The sequence below is a fragment of the Eublepharis macularius genome, chromosome 12 (assembly GCF_028583425.1).
Source record: "Eublepharis macularius isolate TG4126 chromosome 12, MPM_Emac_v1.0, whole genome shotgun sequence".
NCBI lineage: Eukaryota > Metazoa > Chordata > Lepidosauria > Squamata > Eublepharidae > Eublepharis > Eublepharis macularius.
The window spans coordinates 32863183-32890434 of record NC_072801.1 but is presented as its reverse complement, the minus strand read 5'-3'; the positions used below and the strand labels follow the sequence as shown (position 1 = coordinate 32890434).

General features: G+C 47.0%; 1 protein-coding gene across 2 annotated transcripts in view; it reads left to right on the top strand.

Moving 5' to 3' along the window:
* Positions 1-26233, top strand: part of ADAM11 (ADAM metallopeptidase domain 11) — a 69365-nt gene extending 43132 nt beyond the window's left edge. For both annotated transcript variants that reach the window (XM_054993007.1, XM_054993006.1), the window contains exons 11-26: positions 116-282; positions 3683-3767; positions 4301-4391; positions 5098-5149; positions 6955-7054; positions 9357-9428; positions 10225-10317; positions 11629-11709; positions 12915-12965; positions 13763-13826; positions 14241-14340; positions 14493-14612; positions 17090-17258; positions 17887-18001; positions 19795-19885; positions 25414-26233. In XM_054993007.1, coding sequence (XP_054848982.1) covers positions 116-282; positions 3683-3767; positions 4301-4391; positions 5098-5149; positions 6955-7054; positions 9357-9428; positions 10225-10317; positions 11629-11709; positions 12915-12965; positions 13763-13826; positions 14241-14340; positions 14493-14612; positions 17090-17258; positions 17887-18001; positions 19795-19885; positions 25414-25459 — 1497 coding nt within the window. In that variant the 3' untranslated portion in view covers positions 25460-26233. The remainder of the gene's footprint in view (positions 1-115; positions 283-3682; positions 3768-4300; positions 4392-5097; positions 5150-6954; positions 7055-9356; positions 9429-10224; positions 10318-11628; positions 11710-12914; positions 12966-13762; positions 13827-14240; positions 14341-14492; positions 14613-17089; positions 17259-17886; positions 18002-19794; positions 19886-25413) is intronic.
* The last annotated feature ends 1019 nt before the right edge of the window (positions 26234-27252 follow it).

Sequence of the window (27252 nt, the reverse complement as noted above, 5' to 3'; positions counted from 1 at the left end):
TCAGTTTCTGTACTGATGGCCCATGCAAGCTGCACTGGTGGGATTGGTCCTCTAGATAAAAGTGTGGTAGTTTCTTCCTTGAAGCTGCACCCCTGATTTCCTCTTCTGGGTGCAGATTTTTAAAGAGCAGCTGAATACGCGCATCGTGTTAGTGGCCATGGAGACGTGGACATCAGGGGATAAGATCCAGGTAGATGAAGATTCCCTTGAGACACTGAATGAGTTCATGAAGTATCGCCAGGACGCCCTTCCTGAGCACAGCGATGCTGTGCATCTCTTCTCGTGAGTTCTGAATGAAAACTTGCCAACTCTACACTGCGGGGTGGGATGGGGGCAGAAAAATTGAAATGTCAACTTTTCAGCTGGCCACTGTTGCTCTCCTTTAAAAGCAGTGTAATGTGGAGAGAGAGAAATGTTAAAAAAACACACACACCAGGTTTTATTAAAAGCTTACCTGGCTGATTCCTGGATGTCAGGTTTCCCTAAAAAGTATAAGGTCAGGCAAATTGAGTTCCCCCGCCTGGCAGAGGCCCAATCCTGACTGTTTTGGCCCTGATCCTGGCCATTTGGGGCTCGATCCTGGCCATTTTGGGCCCAATCCTGGCCGTTATGGGCCCTAAATGGGCCCCAAATGGCCAAAACAGGCCTGAAATGCCCCAGATTGGGCCCAAATCGGCCTGGAATGGGCCGCTGCCGGGCAGGGGAACCCAGCAGTGGCCCAATACTGGCCATTTTGGGCCCAATCCTGGCCTTTTCGGGCCCAATCCTGGCCCTTTCGGGCCCAAAATGGCAGAAATGGGTCCGAAATGGCCCGGATCGGGCCTGAATCGACCTGGAACAGGCCACCTGAAATGGGCTTAAAATCACCAAAATGGGCCCAAAACAGCCTGGATCAGGCCCAAAATAGCTGCCAGGTTGGGGAACCCTCCTCCACCTGGCAGCGGCCAGATCTTGCCTTTTTTGGGCCTGATCTGGGCCCAAAAAGCCCAAAATAGCTGGAACGTTTTAAAAATACGAACGTGATGTGAGTATTTTTTAGAGATACTGGAACACCGTTCCAGGATGTTCCTGCTCAGAAAAAGCCCTGCTACGAATCACCTGATACTGCTTTTTCAGACAGGTGTGATATCCAAGATGGCAGCCACTAGTTATTTAAGATTGGAACCCACAGATGGACCATGCTAAAGCAAAGCAAAAGCTGCCTACAATGTGAATTTTCTGTAAGCGATCAGGAGAGTAGGCAGCAAGGGGTTAACACATGCTTCCCAGTAGAAAGCAGCGCTAGTCCCAGGAGGAGCACTCCCCTCTCTTCCTCCATCTTGGCTTTGCCTTTCATCAGAAAGCTGGGTAGAGTCAGGAGCTCCTTCTAGGGTCTTTCCCGGCCCCTAGCTGCAAGGTCAGGACAGCAGGGTAAGGCAGTCACATGGTCTCACTCTGGCCACTCTTTGCAGAGCAGCTCCAGCTACCAAAGCCTCCCTAGTTAGTAGTGGTTCTGGCTGCCCACCCCCACCCCCGGAAAAGCTCAGTGAGGGGCAAGTAGCCCACTCCTCAGTTGTCCTGGCTGTGAACTCATTCTCTTGGCATCTGTCTGATGTTTGGCCTGGTACAGCCAGAGGGGGCTCCTTGAGTGCATAGAAGATCCTGGCACCCCTCCTGGTACCAAGGCAGCCTCCATTGTCCCTGTATGGAAGCCTCCACTCCAGGGCAGACCAAGTCTACACCTGCAGACTACCCAGGTACAAGAGAGTGCTATGTGGGGCCCCCCATTTGCTTCCAGCCTTAATCTCCCAGGCCTCTCTCAGAAGGAGAGAGTGAGAAGTTCCCACCTAGAGGCCCTTGAAGCAGTTTAGTTCCAGCAGCAACTCCTCTAGTTATAGCCAAAGTCACCTGTAGTTATTAAGCTCTTTAGAGCTCTTGTTGCTGGAGATGATCAGTTGAAGTCAAGGTCTGAAATTGGGGAGATTCTTCTTGAAAGGGATCTCACGTTTGCAACCTCTGCCTTAGACCTTTTCTAGCCATACTCCTGTTGGCTGACCAAATGAGTACCTCATGAAGTCTCATTTCAGTCTAGGTAATACAAATCTCTTCCCCTCCTGGCTTTAAATCTATAACTGTGTATAATGGGTAGGTTGGGAAGCAGATGTCTGATTTCTACCTCAAGGGGAAGAGTTCTGTGATGGTGGACGTGTTCACACATGCAGCAGTGTGGAAATTGCTTGTGTCTCTTCTGTCCTGCAGAACCAGAAGTAATGAATCCCCACTGCTCTGACCCTGCCAGGGCTGTATTCATTACGGTGGCTGCAGCAATGGCACCCACCCCTCCCCATTCCAGAAACACTGGGTGCTGCCCCGCTCTTACCCCTACCCCTTTTTTCTTTGCAAGGAAAGAGGGGGACCTTTAAAGGATTGGAAGAGGTAGGGAATACAGAATTTAGCTGTGCCATTTTGAAGGCAGAGCTTAGCACCCCCTTCGTAGCTGCGGCAGAGCTGCCCTGCAGTATCCATTTTTTTCTGGGAGAAAATTACATTTATATTTTATCCAGGATAAAATGGTGGGGGATGGGAACCAGACAAGCCATGCACAGATTGGGCATGATGTCATCTGGACGCTCTGTTTGATTGTGGGGCTTTGTGCAGACCCTGCTGGGATCAATGTTTGGCTAAGCAGGCTTCCTTAATACATGCTTGCATTAAATCACTTCCTTTGTTCAAAGCAGTGTTCAAAAGGGTGCCATGAGTTCCAGCGAACAAAAGTCAGCCACAGGCAGGAAGTCAGGGCATCTTGGCATACACCTTCTCAGGCACTCTGAATTCCCCAGAAGGTCTTGAGCGCTCAGAGAGGGAGGAACCATCTCCAAACTCTGGAGAAATGATGGTTAATCTGTTCCCAAACTCCTTGGCTCTTTCCTATTAGGGGGTGAAGGGCTCTTTACCAAATAAGGGGAATCAAATTGCCAATTACAAAGGTGTGAAATCTGATAAGAAGATAAGCACAGCCCTGCTGGATCAGATCAATGGAGGGCTCATTCAGTTTATAGCCAACATAGACCTGTCCACCGTGAACGCAGTAAGCAGGGATGAATAATGTACTTGAAAAATACTAAGTTGTTCTTTTATTTGAGAAAGATAGAGGCCGATTCCGCACGGCTTACCTGAAGCCGGGACGTTGTGGAACATGGTGGAAAAAACATGGAAGATTGCATTTTCTCACATGAGTTTTGCGCGATGTCACGCAAAACTCGCGCGAGAAAACGCGATCTTCCGTGTTTTTCCCGGCATGTTCCATAATGTCCTGGCTTCAGGTAAGCCGTGCGGAATCGGCCACAGACAGCTACATCCCCACTGTGGTGTAATTTAGCAGGATAGAAAGAAGACTTCTTAAAGAATTTTATAGCAATTTTATCATGTAAACAAGGAAAGAAGTCTGGTCCCATGGAACTAGACAGACACAAATGGAATTCCACATTGACATACCAGTAAACAAACTCAGCAGTGTAGTGGAGGGAGGCTTTGGTCTATAGACAAAATGGAGCCAGCCAACTTGATCAGTTTTCCAAAGAAAATATAATCCAAGCTGGGTTTTCCAACAGCCTCGTTCCCCTTTTCATCCAAAATCAGGGTTCCTGCCCCCTCTTTCTGACCATGCAACTGTGCATTGCTCCTCTCTCTTTCTTCCCTCCAGTGGGCACACCTTCAGAAGCAGCCGAAGTGGCACTGCTTATATTGGGGGGATCTGCTCAGTCTCCCGGGGCGGAGGTGTCAATGAGGTGAGTTGGGCGTAGGATTGCCAACTCTGTGTTGGGAAACTCCTGGGGATTTGGGGATGGAGCCTGGGGAGGGCAGGGTTTGAGGAGGAGAGGGGGCTTAGCAGGGTATAATGCCTAGAGCCCACACTCCAAAGCAACCATTTTCTCCAGGGCAACTAATCTCTGTTGTTTGGAGATCAGCTGTAATTCTGAGCGATCTCCAGGTCACACTTGCAGTCTGGTCCCCCTAGCTGGGCATGATACCTAGGCCCAGAGCGGCTGGAGCTTGGAAGGCAGGGAACTGCAAACAGCCATGGCCTGTGGCTCTGAGTCTACCTCCCTCCTCATCCCTCCAAAAGTTCTCTTGGTCCCATAAACTTCTCCATCCATTTTGTCCTGCTGTCCCTTTTGGAGGCTGTCTCAACTGGTGACAATGTGGACCTGTTCAACAAGCCCCTCACGAAACAACTCCAGCCCACAAAAGCCCATTAAAATGCTAGACGCTTTTCTGCCTCCCCCCCCCCCAAGATAATTCCTTCTTTTCCTTCTCAAAGTATGGCAATGTGGGAGCAATGGCTGTAACATTAGCCCAGACTCTGGGGCAGAACATCGGGATGATGTGGAACAAGCATCGTGCATCTGCGGGTAAATCTCCAGGGGTTGGATCAAGTGCGGGGGGAGGGGGGCAACCTCTGAAGCTGGGTTCACCAGCAACTCCAAGTAAGCTGCTGAGATCGCAAAGTGTATGCATGGACTTCTGAAATGGGAAAATGTAGTTTTGGAACGGGTCTGCTTTTGTCTTTTTGCACCGAGCTGGCGTGCTGCCACAGACCTGAGTTTGCTGGTTCAAAGACAGGGGCTTTGCTAGACTGCTCTGCTGTTTTGTGATAAATCGCTCTGCCTTTATGGCTCAGCATCTACACACTTTCCCACTTATCATCTGATTTGCAAACAAACTAAAGGTTAACTTGGCTAAACCTTGGTGATTCCTACCTTGTCGTACAGACACTTTTTTAAAAAGCCAGAGTCTTTGTATAGAATAGGACACAGATTGGAATACCTGTAGATAACTTCTATGGAATACATTTACTGAATCCTGCAGCTCCAGAATGGGACAGATAACCCCCTCCCCTTGAGGTTGTCTCAACTTGGGAAAATGGTGCTGGAAGGGGAAGGCAGGAGCCCCTCCTCCCATGCTGCAGTCCTGAGCCTACTCAAGCCCCAACAGTCCTTTCGAACGCTGTTCCCTTCAGCTGCTGTGTGTAGTTTGGCTTGGAGTGGGATACAAAATACAAAGCCCATGTTCGTTCCTGAAGCATCTCCTATTCCTTCTTATCCCGTTTCTCTGCAGGGGACTGTCGCTGTCCTGACTCATGGCTGGGCTGTATTATGGAGGACACTGGGTGAGTGAGGGGAAGAAGGGAGGAACCATGCGGGGGGGGGGGGGGAGAGCATGTCACATTTTAAAGCTGAGAACAGATTCTTTACTAAAGTAGTCCTCAAATTTTTAAAGCTCAGGACTTGCCCTTGCCCCCAACTGTGACATGAATTAGGTTTTTTTCCCCCTTTTACTGTTAGATGTCTTTCTCTTTTTGTCTCTGTTATGGTAAGATGGATCCTGGACCTTTCTTAATTGCATAGGGGACGGGTTTTTGCCAAGTGCTATATGCTAGGAAAAGTTGAAGGCAGTAGGAAAAGAGGAAGACCCAAAATGAGATGGCTTGACTTGATAATGGAAGTCACATCCTCCAGTTTGCAAGATCTGAGTTAATGATACATTTTGGAGGTCTTCCGTTCATAGGATCTCCATAAGTCGGAAGTGACTTGACAGCACATAACACACACACACACACACACACACACAAAGGTGAGAAAAGTTGCATCTACAGAAATTCCCTCTTCTACACAGCTGTGAACAGATCAGGAGATGTAGGAAATAACATTAAAGACCTAATGCTCAATACTTATGCTGTATTCAGATTTCTGCAATCCGGGTCCTATCACATTGTTTATTAGACATCTCATCCTGTTGATTGCATAAACATACACTGTGTAACCCGCCTTAAGCCTCTGTGTGAAAGATGTAGTATAAATAATGAAAATAAATAAAAATAAATAAGAAATTTAGACCGTATGCTCTCCCTTTCAGTGGCTGTTTTTGCTCTTACACACCTACATAACGTCATCTGTCCATCAGGGAAGGGAAAAGGAAAAGGGAAAAGGAGTCTTTCAATACTGAGTTGAATCTGAAGATTTTTTCACAACTAGAAGTGCTCTCCTTGAAGGGATGGGGGGCGGGCAGTCGGGAAGCAGCACTAATGGAGGAAACAGCATAGCCACCACAAATCAGGAAACCACAGAGCTGCAATTAGCCGCTAAAGATTTACAACTCCTTTTTGAAAACCGCATAAGACAACAGGAAGGGCTTAGCTGCAAACAAGAGTGGGAAATTGATTGTCTTATTTTGGAAACTGGGTCAGTTCAAAGTATTTTCCCACCCCAAGCAAGGTATGCTCATCACCTCCCTGGACACATGCTGGCAGTGGCGTGGGCCCAGGTGGTCATGTCAGTGACCTTCCAGAACAGCCGCCCATCAGGAACTTTACTGGTAAGGTAAAGGTCCAATTCATCCCCACCTCAGAAGCATGGAAGTTGGAAAAGATGTAAATAAATGGAAGGAAGTAAAAGCTACAGCCAGCTGCACACATTTCAACCCCATGATTAAGCTGAGAGATTCTCCTGGTTAAAGTGAAAATTAAAAGAAAGGAGTACAGGTTCAAGCAAACTTAAGACCAGTAAAGGGATAAAACTAGGAAAATCCCCTACATACACATTTTATTTAGAAATTGGGAATCTATTGGATGGGACCTCTTTAAAGCTGTTTAATTCTTTTTATAATACTTTTAATGCCTGGTAAGTTGGGGAGCCCATAATTATGCAGGAATCATTAGGAAATTTCCCCTGACTCAAGTAAGATTGAAGAAGTCTGAACAGGCCCATTTTTGCCTCCCCCTTTCACTTTTTTTCTCCCCAAGTAACTGTTTTTCAACTGCCCTCTGAAAGTAGAGTCCTCATGTTGCTGGTTTATGTTTATTTATATACTTCATTTATAACCCACCTTTCTCCCCAATGGCTTCCCTTCTTAAATAGGGCCACAGGTTTTTTTTCCCAATGGCCCTTTAACTCTCCCCTTTGGCTTTCCCCATAGATATTACCTGCCCCGGAAGTTCTCACGCTGCAGCATTGACGAATACAATCAGTTTCTGGATGAAGGTGGAGGCAGCTGCCTCTTTAACAAGCCCTTGAAGGTAGGTCTGGCCGCCTCAAGCAACTTGCCAGAAAAACACTGCAAGTGTGTGTTCTTTCCCTCTCCTTCCCAGATGGCTGTGGAGCGTCTGTTCCCTCAGCACCTCCCATTCCTGGTCACAGACAGGATCCTCCCATCAAGCTTTCTTCTAGTAGGAAGAAGTCCAAGCCTTAGCCACAGTGATCAAGCTGCTGTCCAAGATCCCCATAGCCATCTTTTGGCCCAGGCCCAAACCCAGCTAAAAACCTCCCAGGCAGAAGAAATGGATGGCACTCCTGTCCTAGCAGCCAGCTCTTGGTCACCCCATTCCTCTCCTCAGATAAGCAATGGGCTGAATCTGGAGTTCTTCACAGTAAGAGGAAAGAGATTCCTCTGTGTGGGTACACAACCAGAGCCAACTTGATTCTTGCCACAGAATTCTATGCCAGGTTCCTAATGAAGGCTTTGAGCATTCTTTGTCACCTTAGCTGACAAAGAGATCTTTCTGGGGCCTTTGACTCAAGAGGTCAGCTTTATGTTTTCCCTCCGGGCAAGAAGTCAGTTGTAGAATTTTGGGGAAGGGTTGAGTGGGACAGCTCCCCTTGATGCATCATGGAGTTGTATTTTTGCCCCAGGAAATTCTGGAATGTTTAAAGGTTTCAGTAATTGATCCTCTGGTAGCAACTGTCATCTCTAACGTGCTTCTTCCAGCCAGGGCTTTTGATTGTTTTCAGTAGCAGAAGGATTGAGGCAGCCCTCAAATAAAGCTTTGGAGGCCTCAGGGATGGCTCTTAGAACTTCAGTTACTAACAGTTGCCCCAACGAAACGCACCCGGATTTTTCATGCATCCAATCCACTTATCCAGTTAAGGATTGCAAGGGAGATCAGCCCAAGTAAAATATTAACAAATAAAACCCACTTGTGTTCCAAAAGATTTTCTTCAAGACAACCTATTTCAACTGCCACCATTTTCATGGAAACCAAGCAGTTTAGTATTGCATGATGCCAAGCTAATTGGTTTTCCCAGAATCTACCATCAGGTGATGTCAGAACAGTTGGCTCTAGAAACTGTCCCATGATTATGTGTGGCAATGCTCCCAAGAACCAGTTTCAGGTATCCCCAACGTCCAAGTCTGTTTCTGTATGGAGGCAGGACGTCTTGGACATCCCTTTCAACTTCTTTCTGCATCCCAGAGAATTGCAGGCAGATGCATAATCTGTATGGGCCCAATGGAAAAGTTGAGGATAAGAGTGCCATTTTCAAAATAAAATAAGATATCAAAATAAAATAGTTATACTGCTGCCATTTGGAAGGGAACATAATAGCATTGATTGATTTGACAGAGACATGTTTGATTTGGCTGAGTCACTACAACTCCACAGGTTTGCTTACAACCCCACGTTCTGCTGGTTCGATGTTTTGCTGTTTTGGTTGTCTTTGTTTGTTTGTTTGTTTGTTTCATTTATATACTGCCTCTCCACCATATTTAGTGCTTGAGGCGGTTTGCAGCATAGAATTCTACAATGAAGCCAGTGAGATACAAATTGTGGGCAGAGAAGAATATGGGGTCTCTTCAGATGGAACATGTGGCAATAGGCTTAAATGAGTGGCTGAATTGTGAGACTCTGGTCAAGGAAGAGTGGACATTAAATCTCCCAGTATTCCAGAAAATAATTGGACTCATTGGGCATCCAGAAGTGGACCTTGCCCTCCAGTGGGCCCCTTGAATAGGTCTGTCCTGGATGGGACCCAGGCAGCAGTGTACAGAGTATGCCCTGTACATATACTTGGCCAGGTCAGTTTCACTCGGGCAGCCCATACTTCTTTCTGACCACCAGAGTGCTACAGAAGATCAAGGGCGGTTGAGTGGAGGTGCTGCAGCTAGTTGTTCTTCCCCAGCCTTGGAAGACGCAGTTCGTGGATCCATCATTATAACTTGCCTGGAGAGTTCTGATGTATTCAGACTCTCGGTCTCATCTGACACATTCAAAAATATTTCTCCTCCTTGAGGTTTAACCTCCTGGATGTTGAGGGACAGTAACTAGAAGGTGTTAGTCCTTACTTGCTATTCTTCAGGACTCCAGAAGAACCTAAACTTAAAGGATTTCAAAGGAGTGCCGAACCTGTCTCTGGGCTTTTCTACTTCAGGTGGAGGGTGGTGGTGATGGTTACACCCATGAATCAGGCCTAGAGTGAAATGTCCTGTTCCTTTAATTGAGGCTTAGTGTGTCTATGTAAAAGCATGCAATCATTAGCATGATGCAAAAGAGAATATGGCTTGCAAATTCCTAATGATTCTCTATCACCCCTCCCTTTCCACAGCTTCTCGACCCCCCTGAATGTGGCAATGGATTTGTGGAGGCAGGTGAAGAATGTGACTGCGGGTCTTTGGCGGTAAGCAGGGAGCAGAAGTGCCATCTAGCTTGGGATGGTGGCTCACCCAGGAGGCTTTACCTGGGGATGAGGATGGCTTTACCAGATTTTGGTCCCATGCTGGGCTTTGGTTGGGACAGTGTGGAGGGATGGCCCAGAGCCAGTGTGGTATAGTGGTTAGTGTGTCGGAGTAGGATCTGGGAGACCAAGGTTCTAATCCCCACTCTGCTGTGGAAGCTAGCTGGATAACCCTGGGCCATTCACACATGCTCAGCCTAACCTACTTTACAGGTTGTTGAGATGATAGAACGAAGGAGAGAAGAACAGTATAAACCTTTGGGTCTCCAATGGGGAGAAAGGCAAATGAACAAATGAATTGGGTTGAAAAGTCAGGGTGCTTCAGGATCCAAATCCTCCAGTTAGTGGCTGTATGACGTCAGCATTCGCTGTGGCTTGGCCCTGCTGGAGTTGGAAGCAGCAGCAGCAGCAGCAGCAGGGTGGGGTTGGGTGGAACAGGCCGTGAGCAGGAAAGTCATATTGGTAGGAGAGATTCAGTACTGGGAATAGGAGAGCAGGTGGGGGTGTTACTTGGAGGTCAGACATTGTTCATCTTCCTGGCTCAGACCCTCAAAGATCTCCTGCATCTTTAAGGGAAAATTCTCCTCGTGCAACTTTTCTCATTGGTGATGTACCATGAAGCAAAGATGCACCTGCCCAAATCCTTCCAGACCATGCTCTGTCCACCAATCTCAAACAACTTCCCATCTGCCTCTTCTCTTCTTTCTTCTTCTCTCTGCCTCCCCCCCCCCCCGCAAAGGAGTGCTCCAGGGGCGGAGGAAACTGCTGCAAGAAATGCACGCTGACACATGACGCCATGTGCAGTGACGGCTTGTGCTGCCGTGGGTGCAAGGTAAATGTATGTGTACAAACTATGGATGGGGTGGATGGGAGGGGGGTGTCCCCCATCCTGCTAAGTCCATTTGGCACCACTTTTAAACACCACACCTTTACTGGGAGGCATGTAGAAAAGGACAGTTGGCCAACAGGCTGCCAAAATCTTAGACGGGCCAAAGTTCAGAGGTGATCAGTTGATACATGAGTTTGGGGGTCAGATTCCATAAGAGTACAAAGTTTTCTGCAAAATACCTTTGGGCTGCTAAAGCATCACACCTTACACAAGTATGTGTTTAATATATAATGCGGTATTTCCAGGTCTGGTGTCAGGAGTAAGTGTCCTTGGGCAGCTGCTGAGAGCCTCCCTCTGGTCGTGAGAATTGATGCCACCTTCTAGCTTTAGGCAGCAGCAAGAATTAACCCCCCTCTAGCTTTGCCCTCTGCACCCACTCCTCTCTGACCTGCTCCTTCTCCTTCTCCCTCTAGGGCAGGTGTCAGTTTCTGCTTCTTGCTACCAGCTTTTGCCCTCTTATTCACTCCTGGGCATGCAGTTGGTAGTGGGAAACTGCTGCCCAGCCAGAGGGGGAGGGCAAAAGAAGGAGAAGAGGTGGTTGCTCCTCTTCTTGGGCATCGGTGCCCTCCTCATTATGGTGCTCCAAGCAAGTGCCTGGGAAACTGGCCCTGACACCTGGAATCGGAGCGCAAATTGCACAAAGCAAAACGGTAAAGCACCTCCCTGCCCTGAAAGCTTGTGTTCTGATCTAACTTGAAGCTCCCAGTGGTGGTTTAAAAAAACAAATAGAAAAGCCTGGCTGTCCAGTCATAGATCTGCATTGCATCTATTCTGGCTTAGAATTGGCACTGCAGGCTCATCAGGAACAAAGATGGCAGTGGGCCATTCTGCTCTTGGTATGGTGAGGAAGGAATTTGTCTCGGAGCTGGTGTGGCTAAGAGTTACTGCTTGCGAAGTTACAGCCCTGATCAAACCTTAATTCTGGTAGGACCATAGTTTGTGGCCTTTAGGAAGCCTCTAGTGAGCAATATGACTATACCAATGCTGACCTACCTTACTGGGCTGCTGTTACAATGTCATGCTTGAACACTAAAAGCACTACATAAAAGGTTACGTGTCTCCATCAATCATCTTGTTCTTGTCTGTTTCTACACGGGCGGTGGCGGAGGAGGGAGAGCTGGGCTGGGCAGTGGGCCAGTGCTGCTTTCACCCTCTAGGTCTAGCAAAAGGAGGTCAGATTGCTTCCCACCTGGCCTCTCTGTCTACCTGCCACCATTCACCTCCGCTGCTTCTCTCTCATCTCCTGTCCTGCAGTATGAGCCACGGGGCGTCATCTGCCGAGAAGCTGTGAAGGACTGTGACATTGCTGAAACCTGCACTGGGGACTCCAGCCAGGTGAGAGAGGAGGACTATTAGGGGAGGGGAACTGCTCCAAAGTCCTGTTTTGCTGGCTCTTGTTCTCCATAGCAGACGCAATGGGGCCCTCCAGAAGTGGTTCTTTAGGCTCTGGATCCCGAAAACGAGAGATGCCTGAGCCAAAATTCTCCAAGGGAGCTGGGAGGCATTTTTTATTATTTATTTTAGTTTACAAATATACATACAAAGTAAAAACTATAATCATTTATATTCAAAATTCAAAATCATACATTTATATAGAACTTACTGAAATATTACTATTAATATTTCACTTCTCTTTAAATATCTTTATTCTATCCTTTCCATCTGTCTTCATATCTAATAACATTTTTGTTATAATCATATATTATCTGACTCTTTCCATCATTCTCTGTTTTAATTCAAATTTTGTTCTTAATTTTCAGCTATATACTTAAAGAAAACTTTCAATTTATTTTGAAATTCTGAAGTCGGTCTGTTATGTATAAAAGGTTAATTGTGCCATTGTCACATATTCATTTAGTTTATTCTTCAGTTCTTTCAGGTCTGGGCATCCCTCTACCATTTTGCTGCAAATATTAGTCTTACTACTGTCACCATATACTTAAATAATTCATTGTGTATTTTTGTATATCTAGGTATAATATTTAATAGCATATTTTTTTGGATCCAGCACAAACTCAAGTTTTAATATTTTTGGCATTTCTTCATGTATCTCTGTCCAATATTTTCTTGCTTTCTTGCATGTCCACCACATATGATAAAATGTTGCATCTCTGTACTGACATTTCCAGCACTTCTCATTATAGTCTTTATTTATTTTTGCTATATCTTTAGGGGTAATATATCATCTAAAGAACATTTTATACCAATTGTCCCTTAGTATCTGACATTCAGTAAACTTAATTTCTTTAGCCCATAGATTTTCCCTCTGACTCATATGTATGTTTTCTCCAAAATTTTGCATCCATTTTATCATACAGTTTTTACTTGCTCTGTTTCCATATCATATTGCAACAACATTTTATAATTTTTTTCCTAATAGATGTCTTATATCCAGTGATTAATTGTTTAAAAGTTGTTTTCTTTCTTGGGAGCTGAGAGGCATTTTGAATTTTTCACTGTACCATATTCTCTCTCTCTCTCTCTCTCTCTCTCTCTCTCTCTCTCTCTCTCTCTCTCTCAATTTGTGTATGTGTGCCCAGTGTCCACCTAATCAGCACAAGCAAGATGGTTATTTTTGTGACAATGAGCAGGTAAGGCTTGATAGCTTAGCATCATGCTCTCTCCCTCACATAACAGGTGCTCAACATCCCTTGCTATGAGTGACAAGTTCCTGGCCCAGTGAGTAGGGAACCCAGCCAGGGTCCCTGGGCTATGCACTTGCTACTGGTGGTACAAACACTACCCTATATATTTCTCCATGCCAATCAAGGTGTTGGGGGAGTGGGAATTTGGGTAGGATCCAGTACAAGGAAAGGAATGGAGCAAAGGTGTTCCTTTCACATCCACCACATATGATAAACTGGTGCTGCTACCTGAGCAAAGGTGCACAGGACATCGAGGCACAGTTAGGGCTGACCAGTTTAGGCTCAGGTAGGATTTCTCTACTGTTTGGAGGCGCATTGCAGGTGGGCGGTTTTCCCAGCCACAGTTTCTCCCTGCACTGCAGTGTATCACAGCTCATGAACTGCTGGTTTTGGAGGGATGACCTGGGGATGCAGGTGTTACATTTTCCTTTGCTGGAGAACAGGCCTTATCCTCTCCCTGCCCTTCTTTCCTGTAATACCAAAAGAAATTTTAAAACACCTATCTTTTCCAAATATATCAAAAAGCCCCACTGGGAAACCAGAGCATGTGCTCTGATTTAGCTAGGTCTGTGATCAGGAGTAGCTATTGTAATGGTTAACACAACCTCAGTTTGCCAGAGATCATGGACACTGAACCCACACATTCAGATCCCATAAGTTAGAGTTGTCCTGATGTCCATAAGCTCATGCAATCAGCCAGGGATTTTGTGACTCTCTAGCAACTTCCACTTTCTATTCGGCAGGGACGGTGTTACGGTGGGCGTTGTAAGACCCGGGATCGTCAATGTAATGCATTGTGGGGACGTGGTAAGTAAGTGCACAAGTTGATGTAGTATGGGAAGGGGAAGAGGGGAAGGGGTTCCTGTGAGTATAAGGTGGTGATGGAGAAGGCTGGGAAAAGTTTGAATGGCCCCAGACCATCTCTAGGACTTACCCAATCCAGAACTGGCAACTATGCTCATCTGCTATGGTTCCAATTGAAAGGTCCCCACAGGCCTGGAAACTGACTTTCCATCATGGAAAATCAGGTGCCACGTGGACTTGGTAATGTGTGAATCATCTCAGAAAGACAAGAATGGAGAGAAAGAAGTACCAGGGACAGAAGCTGCAATACTGGGATAGGTAGAGCCCACCGGATGTTTGGGCAGGCTCTAAGTGTGTGGAGTCTGCCTCCTTGGGACCTTTCCTGACATCTCCTTTCTCTCCTCCTTGGGACCCAAGTGTCAGCAGAACGGTTTTGCTATGAGAAGCTGAATGTAGAAGGCACAGAGAGAGGTAACTGTGGGCGTGAGGGAAACCGCTGGGTGCCGTGCATCAAACAGTGAGTAACCTGCAATTTCTTCTTCCCCATCATGCACTGCCTTCCCTTTCTAGCATGGAAGCAAAGGGCCACAGTGCCACAAATGATGAACTAGCCTAAATTGCCACCCTCCTTTTTCTTGCATCGTTCTTGCTCTTTCCTCCTCAACTCAGGGACGTGTTGTGTGGATACCTGCTCTGTGCCAATGTGACAGGATCTCCCCGCGTTGGTGAACTTCTTGGTGAAATCACCACCATGACTTTCTACCACCAGAAACGCTACATCGACTGCAGGTGGGTGGGTCCTTTACTCCTAGACCCATCCCTTCTCTCTTGTGCCTACAGGGAGGTTTGTGAGTACTGGGGCGCATCCCCAAACAGGCCGGCAAATTCTCTTTCCCATTCCCCCCAGGTACGCACAGCCAAGTAGCATAGTACCTCCTCAGGCACGTTCCTTTCTCCGCTGAGAAAATGTATGGCAGCTGTAATGTTGCCTGCATTTTTCTAAATGTGTAATAGAGTCAGATATATATTTTTCAGAGGAAAAAACTCAAGCACGTTGAACCAAAAAATGTTGTTTTCCATTGAAAAAAAATAGAATTTCAATTTGGCATTTAAAAACCTAGAAGTGGCATCAACAGCATGCATATCTGGTGGTGGGGAAAAGTGCTGTCTAGTTGCAACCGACTCATGGCAACCTTGGAGGGTTTTCAAGACAAGAGATGAACAGCGGTGGTTTGCCATGGCCTGCCTCTGGGTAGTGACCCTAGACTTCCTTGGCTGTCTTCTATCCAAGTACTAGCTTCCAAAGACATACATCTACCCACTTAAATATTCATAGGTCAGAAATATTTTGCCCACACAGCTTGCCGCTCCCAGAGTGGCGGGGAGTTCCAAGGGTTAGCTGCGACGGGGTTGGTTTCTTTTTGAGGACAGAATACTGAGAACTGATACTGTGTCTGCAAGACCTATAAATATCCAGCTTGTTTATGAGGGAACTTCCCGTGCCTCCTCTTTGCAGCCAGCAAACCACCATCCCCTTTGGGGGCAACATCACAGCTCCCAAACATCTTCCAGACCCTCCCTCCAAGTGTGTGAGGGTGTTTGCATTCAGTCGCCAGCAGACCATTAGAGTTAACTGAAGAAGCAGTTCTTAGCCATCTAAAGCAAGCATCCGTCAGCCCCTTCCAGAAATATTTTCTGCCCATAAGCAGTGTTTGAAGCACTCAAGGCAGAGGGTAGAAGGGTGGGCAGGTGGGATACTCTTCCCCAGGGCTTTTTTTCTGGGAAAAGAGGTGGTGGAACTCAGTGGTGGAACTCAGGACCGCACAATGACGTCACTTTGGGTTAGCTGGAATAAGGGAGGAGTTTTTAAAAGTTTAAATCGCCGTCGGTGCTCGGCGCAGAGGGCAATCTAAACTCCCCTCTGTCTGGAGAGCGAGGGGCGGGGCCACTGGCCATGTGACCATTTTCAAGAGGTGCCAGAACTCCATTCCACTGCGTTCCTGCTGAAAAAAAGCCCTGCTCTTCCCTCTCCCTGCCTGCCTGCCTGCCCATCTGCTAGCCAGTTGGCCCCCTACTGTGTGTCATCTGCACAACAGCAGGAGCACCAGTGGAGTTGTGGTGGAGAGACACAGGGAGAGGTAGAGGGTTGGAGAAGGATTTGGGACAGCTGGGGAGGCTTCCCGTGATCTCATCGGGGTCCTTGGGGCATTCCAAGCATTTCTGAGACTTGGGCATCCAAGAAACCCAACTCCCTGCTAGTTGTATGCGAACCAGGTCAGTTTACTGGGCCCAGTTCTGAATGGAGATTGAAGTGCCTATCTTTAAAACCAGTTTTTCTCCAAATTCTTTCCCAGTCTTTCGACCTAAGACTTCAGCCTTGCATGCCAGGGCTTGATTTAAAGACGGTCTCAAGCCAAATCAGGCTTGATGTGGATACAGCAGATCTCCAGATCTGACTGGCTTTGCTGCTGCTCTTGAACAAGCGGCAGGAGATCCATGCCCTGCATTGTCTGTTTGTGTCCTTGAAGCCCCCTAGGGTGTGATGTGTCTAGCAGTAGGGTGGGATATGAATACACACACAGGAGCAAATGCAATGAGAGTGAATGTAGGAGAGTAGCTCTTGCAGAGGGTAACGTTTGCAGAGTCTGCTCTGTTCTGCACTGAGCGAAGAGAATGGCCCTGAAGTAGTCAGTGGAATGGGAGAACAGGAGGCTGGGACCCCAGTGACCCTTTCTGAAAAGAAAAATAAGTTGTTAGATGCTACATAGGAGAAATTGTGTCTCATCTCTTGGGGATGCCTGCTTGGCCACATCTGGCAGTCCTAGCAGCTACACTAGCCCCACACTTGTGTGTGTGTGTGTGTGTGTGTGTGAATGCCTCTGCCTAAGGAAGAGAGGCATTACCGAAGACAAGGGCAGTGCTGGTTCAAGATGTTTTGTTCCCCCAAGCAAAATAACCTTTCCCCTCCTGGTCCTGTGGCACTGCCAGCTGAGCAGTTACCTGGGAGCAAGCTGACTTCCTGTGGTGCATTGGCACCCTATTTGTTGTGGCTCCTCCCCAGCAGGCACTTGTGTGGCTTGGCTGGGGAACTTGGTAATACCTTGATGTCACTGATTTGGAGTACAAATTCCCACACTGGCTTGTTAGCCCCAGTGCTTCTGCAACAGATCTGTCTCAGCTCTTCTTTGGCATGATTAAGGAGGCACATCTCTGCCATGTGCTGGGCACTGTGGCATGCACCTGAGCTCTTTTTCTCCCTCTTCTAGAGGCGGCCACGTGCAACTTGTGGATGGCACTGACATAAGCTACGTGGAAGACGGGACGCCCTGTGGGCCCAGCATGCTGTGTCTTGATCACAAATGCCTTCACGTGTCGGCCTTTAACTTCAGCACTTGTCCAGGCAGCTGGGGTGGCCAGATCTGCTCTGACCACGGGGTAAAGCTTTCAGAGCTGGCGTCAGGCTGTGTGCTGCTGTCAAACCCTTGGCTATGTCTTGCCTTTTGTGCACACGGAGGAAGACGGGTCTGCATGAATGCAGATCTTGAACTGGTTTCCTGGATTTCTTGTTCCTTGTGGGTCAAGGCACCAGGACCAGGGCAGAAGATGTGAGACCAGGGGTGGGGAGGAGATTTCTTTTGGCATAAATCATGTTGGAAGTATGGCACATCCCAGTTCAAATATTTATATGGACATAATCTACTTATTATTTATGCCCAAATGTAAAATGGTGGATGAGCTATAGCTATTTTGCAATAGTGCCACAAGTCAGCATTAAAAAAAGTGAACCATCCCTTGAGAACTGTTGACAAATATGCTTTTAGAAAGCTAGAAAAAGCAGTTGGGAGGTCTTCTGACTATTCATTCCTTGTGCTTCTGAGGAAGGGGTTGCCATCTCAAATTTGAACTGTGTGTGTGAGACCACAGGAACTAGGAACTTACTTTTTAAAACAGCCTTTACAGAAATGTTCAGGATTTCAGCCAGGCACCAGTGGAATGCCCTCTGGGACTGCCAGATGCAGCCTCGGTGGTTGTGTCACTACCACTTCCATCTCCCTCCCTACAGGTCTGCAGTAACGAGGGCCAGTGCATCTGCCATCGGGAATGGACAGGCAAAGATTGCAGTGTCCCTGACCCCACCCCGGAGCCGAAGACTACAGGGGAGACAGAGAAGTACAAGGGTGAGTTGGCAGGATGAGGCTCTCGAAGCTGGCCAAGTGCTTTCTCACTTCACTGCTTCCTAGGTTCTGGGGCAGAAGATCTGGAATCCCAGCAGAGAGGCCTTGTTTTGTTTTCCTTTTATAAAGGGCTCCCCTCCTCTCTCCATTGGAACTCCAGCCCTTTAGGTGCTCCTCAGCGTCCTGTCACAGTTTACGACTCATGTTTGTGAAAACGCCCCCCCCCCAATTACAGACAGTGTAGGTAGCCACGTTGGTCCAAATCCAAAACCAAAATCCCCACAGTACCTTTTATTAAGGACAACAAAATACCATAAAACGATGTGTGAGCTTTTGAATTTAAAAGAACTTTTATTCAGGCTGGATGTTAAAAAAAATAGTGGGAAGAAAAGCAGGTGTTTCAGGTAGGGATGCTGGAACCCACTCACGTCCTATTTGGTCACAAACTGGGATCAGAATCTTTGAAGATTGGTTTGATAGTTCATTGATCTGTTTGTCTGTGTTCGATTAATTATTTCACTGCATTCCTTCACCATATTCCTTATTTAACCGTGCAACTGGCTTTTAGCACATGTGTGTTCTCATACAGCCTGGCTGAGTTCTGCTACCCCCATCCTTGCTGTAGCACCTTTAATACTAACCAACTTTATTGTAGCATAAGCTTTCGAGAACCACAGCTCTAATGCATCTGACGAAGAGAACTGTGGTTCTCAAAAGCTTATGCTACAATAAAGTTGGTTCGACTTAAAGGTGCTACTGGACTCTTTACTATTTTGCTACTACAGACTAACACGGACAGCTCCTCTGGATCTACATCCTTGCTGTGTGACTGTTCCACTCAGCCAGCAATGGTTTAAACAATTAGGCCACTTACACATTATATAAATCCGTCATCAATAAATGCTGTGTTCCAATAAAATCCCAACCCTTGTCATTTGTTTAAGTTTCCTTAGTGACTCAGATGGCTGCTAATCAGTTTGAATCAGCAGCGTCTTCACACATGCTCAATTTGGTGAAACCCTGATACAAACTGATTGACAAGAAGGCTTTTTGGCACCAACTGAACAGAATGTGCAATCGATTTCTGTTTGACTGATGCCTTTGAATGCAATAAGTTCAACTGTTGAATGTGTTTGTGGTGAAAGTCACAGCATCCCTAGTTTCAGGCCCTGACCTTACAGCCTCTTGTAAACATCCCAGCAGGTTTGCCTAAAGATGGTGTCAGGTTGAGTGGGTGTAAGGTTGTACCTTTGATATAGCTGGAAGAAGCAGCCAACATGGAAGCTATAAAAACCTGGAGATAATGGTCATTTCCACACGGCTTACCGCTGCTCATAACAACCTGGAAGATCGCGCAAAAAACACGGAAGATTGCATTTTCTTGCGTGAGATTTGCGCGATGTCATGTGACATCGTGCAAATCTCGTGCGAGAAAACGCAATCTTCCGGGTTGTTACGAGCAGCGGTAAGCCATGTGGAAACGGCCAATAAAATGCTCTTCTAAAATTTGGCATCTATTATATTTTAGAATTGAGGGACCCTTATATACAAGATCGATTTCATCAGCTCATCCAGCTCTGCTTTGAGCACAGTGAGGTTCCTGTTCAAGAAAATTCCAGATCCAGCTTTTTTAAAACTCAGGATGAGTTCCTCAACCCCCAGCATAGATTTAATTCAATCTCTCTCCCTCACTTAGGCTGCTCTGAGTGAAGATGCCACCCATCATATTGTCAATCAACCTCCCCCATCCATTCCCAGACCACCCTTGACATTTTCTGCACTCTTTTCCTCCACAGGTCCCAGTGGAACCAACATAATTATCGGCTCTATTGCGGGAGCCATCCTGGTTGCTGCCATTGTCCTCGGTGGCACTGGATGGGGCTTTAAGTAAGCAGCGTCGACATGCACATGATGTGCCTCCTGGACTGATGTGCCCTTGCGCTGTGTTGCCTGGGGGGGCTGTCTCTCGCATGCTCTGCTCCAGGCGCTCTTTGCAGGGGGCCCCTTCAGCTCCTCGGTTCTGGGGAGGAGTGGACCAAGCCCCGATGTGGCCCACTGACCCCAAACACCAGCTTTTGCAGTTTCTCTCAGGGTGGATTCACACAACCATGGCTTGCATGCAGCGGTTGGAGTTGTCCTGCAGGAGGACACTCACCAAGTTATGCTGCCTCTTCCCTGCGGAAGGTTTGGGAAATCCCTACTTGACATGATCGGGCCACGTGTCTGGATTGAAGGCAGGGGGATTGGTCTTGTTGGAGGCATGGGGATTGCCTCGCTTTTCCTTCTCTGCAGAAAATGGGAAGCTGGGGGTTGATTGAAAGCTTGGCTAAGATGTTTTCCACGCAAGGCCTAGTTCTTCACAGCCTGTGCAGGAAGCAGAAATCAGAGGGTGGTAGGAAAGGGAATGCTTCTCAGCAATACCTTTTATCATCAAGGAAATGGGGCACTGATTGGTTGTATGTATCCACCTGTAGGCACGTAAGGGATGGCTGCCACATAGACAGGGGACAAGCCTGGGCTGTGGGCTTGGGGAAAGTAAAAGTGACACCAAGCTTTTGGGGAGGCCAGCTTATATAGATATTTTATAACTTCACTCCCCCCTCACCTGTACCAGGTGTGGCCATCCCATTGAGGTTCCAATACAGGCCTTCTAAAAGCCAATTGTCAAGTTTATTTCAGGCATTTTGTTTGATGTGTATTTATATAGACAGAAGGCAATGCCTTCTAGCAAGAGCCAGAATTTACAGCAGCATGGCTTAGTTGTTCCTTTTCTACAATCAGCTGGAAGCAGAATGAAAACAGTGATTCCATATGACATTTAATGACACTTTCTTCCCATAAAAATCTGGCAGTGACTGTCCCCATAGGCAATATCCAACTGTATATTTACTCTGAACTAAAGCTTGTTCAGCTAAAGTTCCACTTCTCCCTGTAACTGTCCCTTTTAATTTCCTCTTTGCTTTTTCTTTTAAACAGAAACTTCTTCTGTTTCTCAGCTTCTTAAGAAGCTGTTTCCTTTTAACTTGCACATCTGTAGCATTCCTCAACTGGCATGTAATTAGTCCCTTGGAGTGGGCAGCTTTAGAGATTCTTGCCAAAGCAACTGCCTGTTAATTTTTTCCTTTTCTTTTTCGTAATTGAAATCATAATAAATAAAAAGTGGGGAAAGGAATGAGAAATTGCTTTGACTATGGACAGTAATTGAAGTCTCCCTGGGTGGAAACCGGAATGGACTAATTACAAGCCAATTCAGAAATGCCACTTGAGTTCTCAGGAAGCAATTAAGTAAGCTGAGAAGCAGAAGTCACTTATTTATTATTATTTATTTTTATTTATGTCATTTATAGTCCGCCTTTCTCACTGAAGCTCAAGGCAGATTACACAGTGTGAGATTAGTACGGTCAATATCAGGAACATTTCCATAAACAATGCTATAAGATACACGTTCACAAAGACATTGCATTAGTAGGAATCCAATACAACATAGTGATGATGTCTATGGTTCCTAACTCATTAGCAGATCATCTTAGATCCCCTCCCTACAATACAGCCCTCCCATCTTAAGTAAAAAGCCTTTTTGAATAATTCAGTTTTGCATCATTTGTGGAAAGCCAGGCAAGTGGGGGCTTTCCTGACCTCCTCAGGCAGGCCATTCCATAGAGTGGGGGCCACCGTAAAGAAAGCTCGTGTACGGGCTACTGTCGATTTCACCAATGTTCAGGGTGGCACCCGCAGGAGACCCTGTTCGGAAAAATGGAACTTTAAACGGACAGTACTGTCAGGAAGCCTTAAAGGCGATCTGGTAGTTCACACTGGACAGACAGGTGCTGCAATTACATTTTAAGTTTTTTTGAAAATGCTACAAATCAAGTGTGATGAGGGATGCCGGGGAGGGGGAACATGAAAACAATGCCCAGGGAAGTCCTTCCTCCAGCAGTCAACATGTAGCATTGAAAGGGGAAGGGGGGAGTGGTCAGGCAAGCAAGCAGGCTTCCTCGTGTTCCTAGAAGGGCCAGGAGTACAGCTTTCCCTGCCTTTCCAGTGGGGAACAGGCATTGCAGGATTCTGCTCGGAATATTTCCTGGAATTAAGTGCCCTGTGGAACCCCATTTACGATTCTGCTTCCCTCGATGCAGTAGCAGTACTGAAGGATCCTAGTGAATGATGTGTCAACATGACCAAGTGGTGACTTTGCCAGCTGTATAAACAGCACCCCATGGGGAGTGAGAGGTAGGGCAGGAAACCAGGAGCCTCACCAAGAACTGCCTGCTGGGAGACGCTTCCACTTGCAGGGCAGTTTTGGTGTATGGGTAGAGTTCTCTCCACCCACACCCCAAAAGGTGGGGTTTGTCGATGACTGACATTTAGTGATGGTGGTTTCAAAGCTCTTATCAAGCTTGTTCTAAGAAGCTCTTCTGCTGGCTGTGAGCATCCAGTTAAACTCCACGCCCTGCATGCCAGACTTCAGACTGCTCTTTGGCTTTGAACTGGAGTATCTTTCAACGTCCCTTTTCCCTTAATGAATGGGGCTGTCCTGGCTGCACTTTACAGGGAGAGGGAGACACAACGTCTTGTGGCTGTCCCTAGAGAGGTCCTTGTGGCCTCAGCTACAGGCAACGCAGTGCCTCTTGTTGAGAGAGGGCTACCTGGAGGCAGGTGGCCGTCACCCAGTCACAGGTGGCACCGGAGTTCCCTCTAACCCATGCCATACCACTTGTTTGTGATGTTCTGCATGGACTGATTCTTGCATGGATGGCAAGGGACCATGTGATATGATGACAGATGCATGAATCTTATCCTGATTGGCTCCACAGTAGGGGTGAGAGATGCTGGCATGGAAGCTAAGCGGGAAACAAGGGAAACCTGAAATCTGTAGTAGGTGGATTCTCCAAGGCACACAGCAAATACCAAAGGCAAGAACGGTAGACCCTTAGATCTGGCGCACACAGAGTACAGCCTGCCCCGCTCAGACCCTGTCCTCCAAGACACCCTCTCGTCCAGGGTTTGTGAGCAGGATTACATGCCCCTGTCTACATCCATGCACTTGAAAGCAGGGCCCTGTCACCTCCTGCTGCTGCGCTGCTGCTCTGGCCTTTTGGGGAATGGAGGTGGCTGGCGGGTGCTGTAGGCCTTGATGTTTCTAGAAGGGTTAGGGGGTGGCATTTGTGGGGGGCTGCAGCCTTCTTTGCTGGAATTATAGACATCTTCAGATCTCACTCCCACTTTTCCCCTCTTCTATTAGCCCCAGTTCAGTTGCTTGAGGGGATGATCAACAACTGCAAATTCCTTCATTTTATCAAAATGTGCATTGAGGGAAGCCATGGTTATGACATGTGGATCCCCCCCGTCCTTGGCCAATTAATTTACGTCCTCTCTTGGGGGAAGTCAGCTAGAACTGGGGTGGGGAGGTGAAGGTGGCACAGGGGAGCAAGAGGTAGAGACGTGCAGTTGGTCAGGATCCAGTCAGCCCAAACCAAACACACCCTGTTCTTTAACGTCATTATAACTTGCCCAAATTGAGAAGATAATGACAGTTGGTAATATTTGAATATAGCTGGTGCCTGGCTTAGAGATCAAGAAGGCCAGAGAAAATGGGCAAGAGTGAGGAGGGACCGGATATGGGGCAGGTAACAAAGTTAACACCCAAGTTGTGTATTCATAGAGTGGTCTTCCAAAGTGTTGCTTATTCCCATCACTATGAGATGGGGTGTGTGTGTGTGCTGGCTTTGACATAGTTGTATGCCAGCAAAGGGCCTCTTATATTGCTTGTTCTTCCTGTGTCTACTCGCCACAAGGGCAGATGTTTTGCTTGAGAATACAGGCATGCCCGCAAGTAGTGCTGCAGACAGGGTGGGTGGGTGGAGGTTGTAGTACTCTTGCTCATCACCCTATGAGAGGCAGTGCTTGCCTTGCCATCTGAATGTGCATGCATTGCAATTGGTAGCACACAGAAAGACAGAGGAACCGACCTAGGTGAGGTGCCAGGGACAAGAACCAATCTGAGAGCTCTCCATGTCTTTAAGGACCTCGAAAGCAGCCATTGGGTAGGAAGAAATGTCAAGAGATTAAATTTCTTTGAGCAAAATCGTAGGTCCTCCCATCCCTGCTGGTTTTACCGATATTAGCCTGGTAGGGAAACAAGGCAAGCAATCTCCTGTTTGCATGAAAAGAAAGGGGAATTAGTGGAGGGGGCTGTTAAAAATGGACCCCAGTTTTTTTTAATGGAGCATGTGGGTGAAGGGAGCTCAATGAAATCCCACATTGTATTTTCAGTGCACTTTTTTTTCAAATTCTTCTCCCAGCCGTGCTCAATGCTGATATTAGAACCTGGCTGGGAGAAAAATGCTATATTCCCTGGAACACACCAAAGTATGGAGTGGAAGAGGATAGAGTTTGGTTCCCCTTGCCCAGGGGCTCTGCGTCTGTTTCAGAACGCACGCGCGCACGCACACACACACTGCTTTCGATGGGAATGGATGGGCTCCAAGAACGGGACCCCTTCCTTAGGAGCCGTGGTTTGAGCCTGTCTACTTTCTTGACTTGCCAGATGCTTGCCTCTGCATGCTCTGTAGGCAAGAATTTTAATTCTCTATAAAAGGAGAAGTCTTTCTCCTGTTTGCTTGAATGAGGCACAGAAGATCTCTTAAGTGTGTGTGTGTGTGTGTGTGTAGGAGGGGGTAAAATCTCTTGGAATTGCATCCCATCTGGATGCAGGGGAAACATTACAGGCAAAAATAGGGATCTCATTGAAACAAAATAATACAATGAAGAATGCCTGTAATCATAATAATAATTCATCTTTAAAAAAAACAACTAAAATGAACTGCTATCCCCACCACCATCATTGTGTATATGTTGTCTAACGTGGCAGAGGCCCAAGAACTGTAGGTGTGGCACAAGGAAAACATGGGGCTTTTGCTGTGTGGAAAATCCTTTCTTCTGAATCTTTGGGGAATTTCTGCCGGGTGCACTTTAGCTTCTGAATGTTTAGACCTCTTGTATAATTGTTCAAAAGTCAATGAGAGCACTAGAAACTTCTTTTAAAAACTGAAAGCTCAGATTGAATGTTCCCAGTAAAACCTTAGGTCATATATAGGCTGGGCCCCTGCCTCATGGAGACTGCGCAGCGGGAGAGGCTCAAATGAAGATGTTTTGGCATTTCCAGCCCCCCCCCCCCTTTTAAGTCCTGGCAGGAACTGTGTGATCTACTGACACTGCCTGAGAACAGCAGTGCCTGGACCTCTGCACAAAAGCTGCCCTGGATGGTAAGGAGATGTTGCATGCATGGCTGCGGTTTGCATTGCCGATCACGGCATGTGGCACCAAGACTGGAGGCTGTTGACCACGATGTGCCCACCTGGAGTTACCTGCTAACATCCTCCCCCTTTCTTTCCTTCTCTCCTCGGCTTGCAAAGGAACATTCGCAGAGGAAGGTACGATCCAGCTCAGCAGGGGGTATAGCACCCCACCACCTCCATCTCATCCTCTTCATCGACTTCATCCTGTGCTCATCGCTTGCACAGATCCTTTGGGTGGCTGGGCCAGATCCTGCTCCCAAGGAGGCCCCCTCACCCAGAAGGATCTCCTTGGGCCATCGCTTGGTTCCACGCACCCATCCATGCCAGTTGCTGCTGCTGCTCCTCATTTTCCTGATTAGTATGTGTGTCTGTGTGTTTGGGGCCAGGAGCAAATGATGGGAAGGGCTTTTATCACACAGTGATTGAGCCATCTACCCGCTCAGGTTGGCTGAGTTTTCACCTATTGCTTCTTTTTGCTCTCATAAAAGCATTCCGGTCTCCTGAAATGTCATGTGAAAAGGGTGTCTGTCATTCTAACATGGCAAATGTCAGCTTTTACTACAGACTGACTGGCACATTCACATAACCCTCCTCAAAGCTGCATGTAAATCACTCATTGTGTTTCCAAGGCCAGTGAACGATACTTTACCCAACTCTATTTGAGCTTACTACCCCCATCCTCTTCCTTTCTTAATAAATATTTCCAAACCTTAGTTGTAGTCAAGTCTCTCAGCAATGCTGCAAGGCAGAGCATTTATTTCTCCTTTATTGAAATCAAGACAGTGTGACTTGTTCTAGGCAAACCCATCAGTAGCTGGGCTTTAAGCCCTCATCTCCCAGGCCCAGCCTCGCTACCACTGAATACTCACTGACAAAACAGAGACACTTTTGTGTTCACTTGCCAACCTTGTCCTCTGCCCCTGTCCTGGCATGCTTATTCTTCCTCTCTTGGCACAGTGCTGCCCAGGGGAGGGTTTGTGTGGCTTTCCTCCACAGAACTTTTTCCTTGAATTAAGGCTGAACTCATGTGATGCTCAGTCACAACCACCCACCCACCCACCCCACAATTTCAGATCCCTCTCCCATGTTTACCCAGAGCATATCCAAAGGCAACAGGACTGATTCCCCTTTTCAATCCAGGCCACTTTTCTGTTTTTCATCAACCTGTATAGCTCAGCTGCACAAAGATCTTTAAAGCAGAAACCAGTAGGAAGAACAACTTTTGAGTGAAAATTTTCAAGGGGAGGAGTCCTACTGCTATCCTACCCAGGATTTTAAAAATTCTTCCTACATTTGGAAAGATTTGGGGAGGGGGGAAAACTGTTCTGGAAGAGGAGCGCTGAATCATTAGTGCCTTCAGCTCCCCCTGGCAGTTGGCACTTTGTGAGAATGAGGCCTGGCAGGCATATTTGTGTTAAACAAGAGCTGGTGGTTGCTACCATGCACATTCCCTGCGAGGCAACTTAGAACCTTATTGATATGCCACTGAGAGAAGCAGGCAAAGGGCTGAGAGAAACCCTTTGGAGCTTCTCTAGAATTGGCATGATTTTCTCCAGTACTGTCTTAAAGGCATTATTATCAGCTTCCCCGTTTTGAACCCTAAGATCACTGGAAAATGAGACAGGCTTCTCCCTGCTGTGTGCTAGATCTCCATCCCACCCTTCCACATTGCTGCCAAGCTTACCTGCTGCTCTCTGTGCATTAAGTGTTATTTTTGCAAGCTGGCTACATACATGACACCCTTTCCATCTACATGGCTTCTCTGCTTCTTGGGAGTTTAAAAGAGCCAGGGTCTTGCGGGGAGGGGGGATTGTCTCTTCCTAGTGGAGGACCCAATGAAAGTTGTTTTTTTTAAGGTGGAAAAAAAGTATTAAGTGTACTTAAGTGCTCTTTGCCTTCAACATGGTAAAGCTGTGGTAGCATATACCAGGGAAAAGTTCCTGACAAACCATCCCC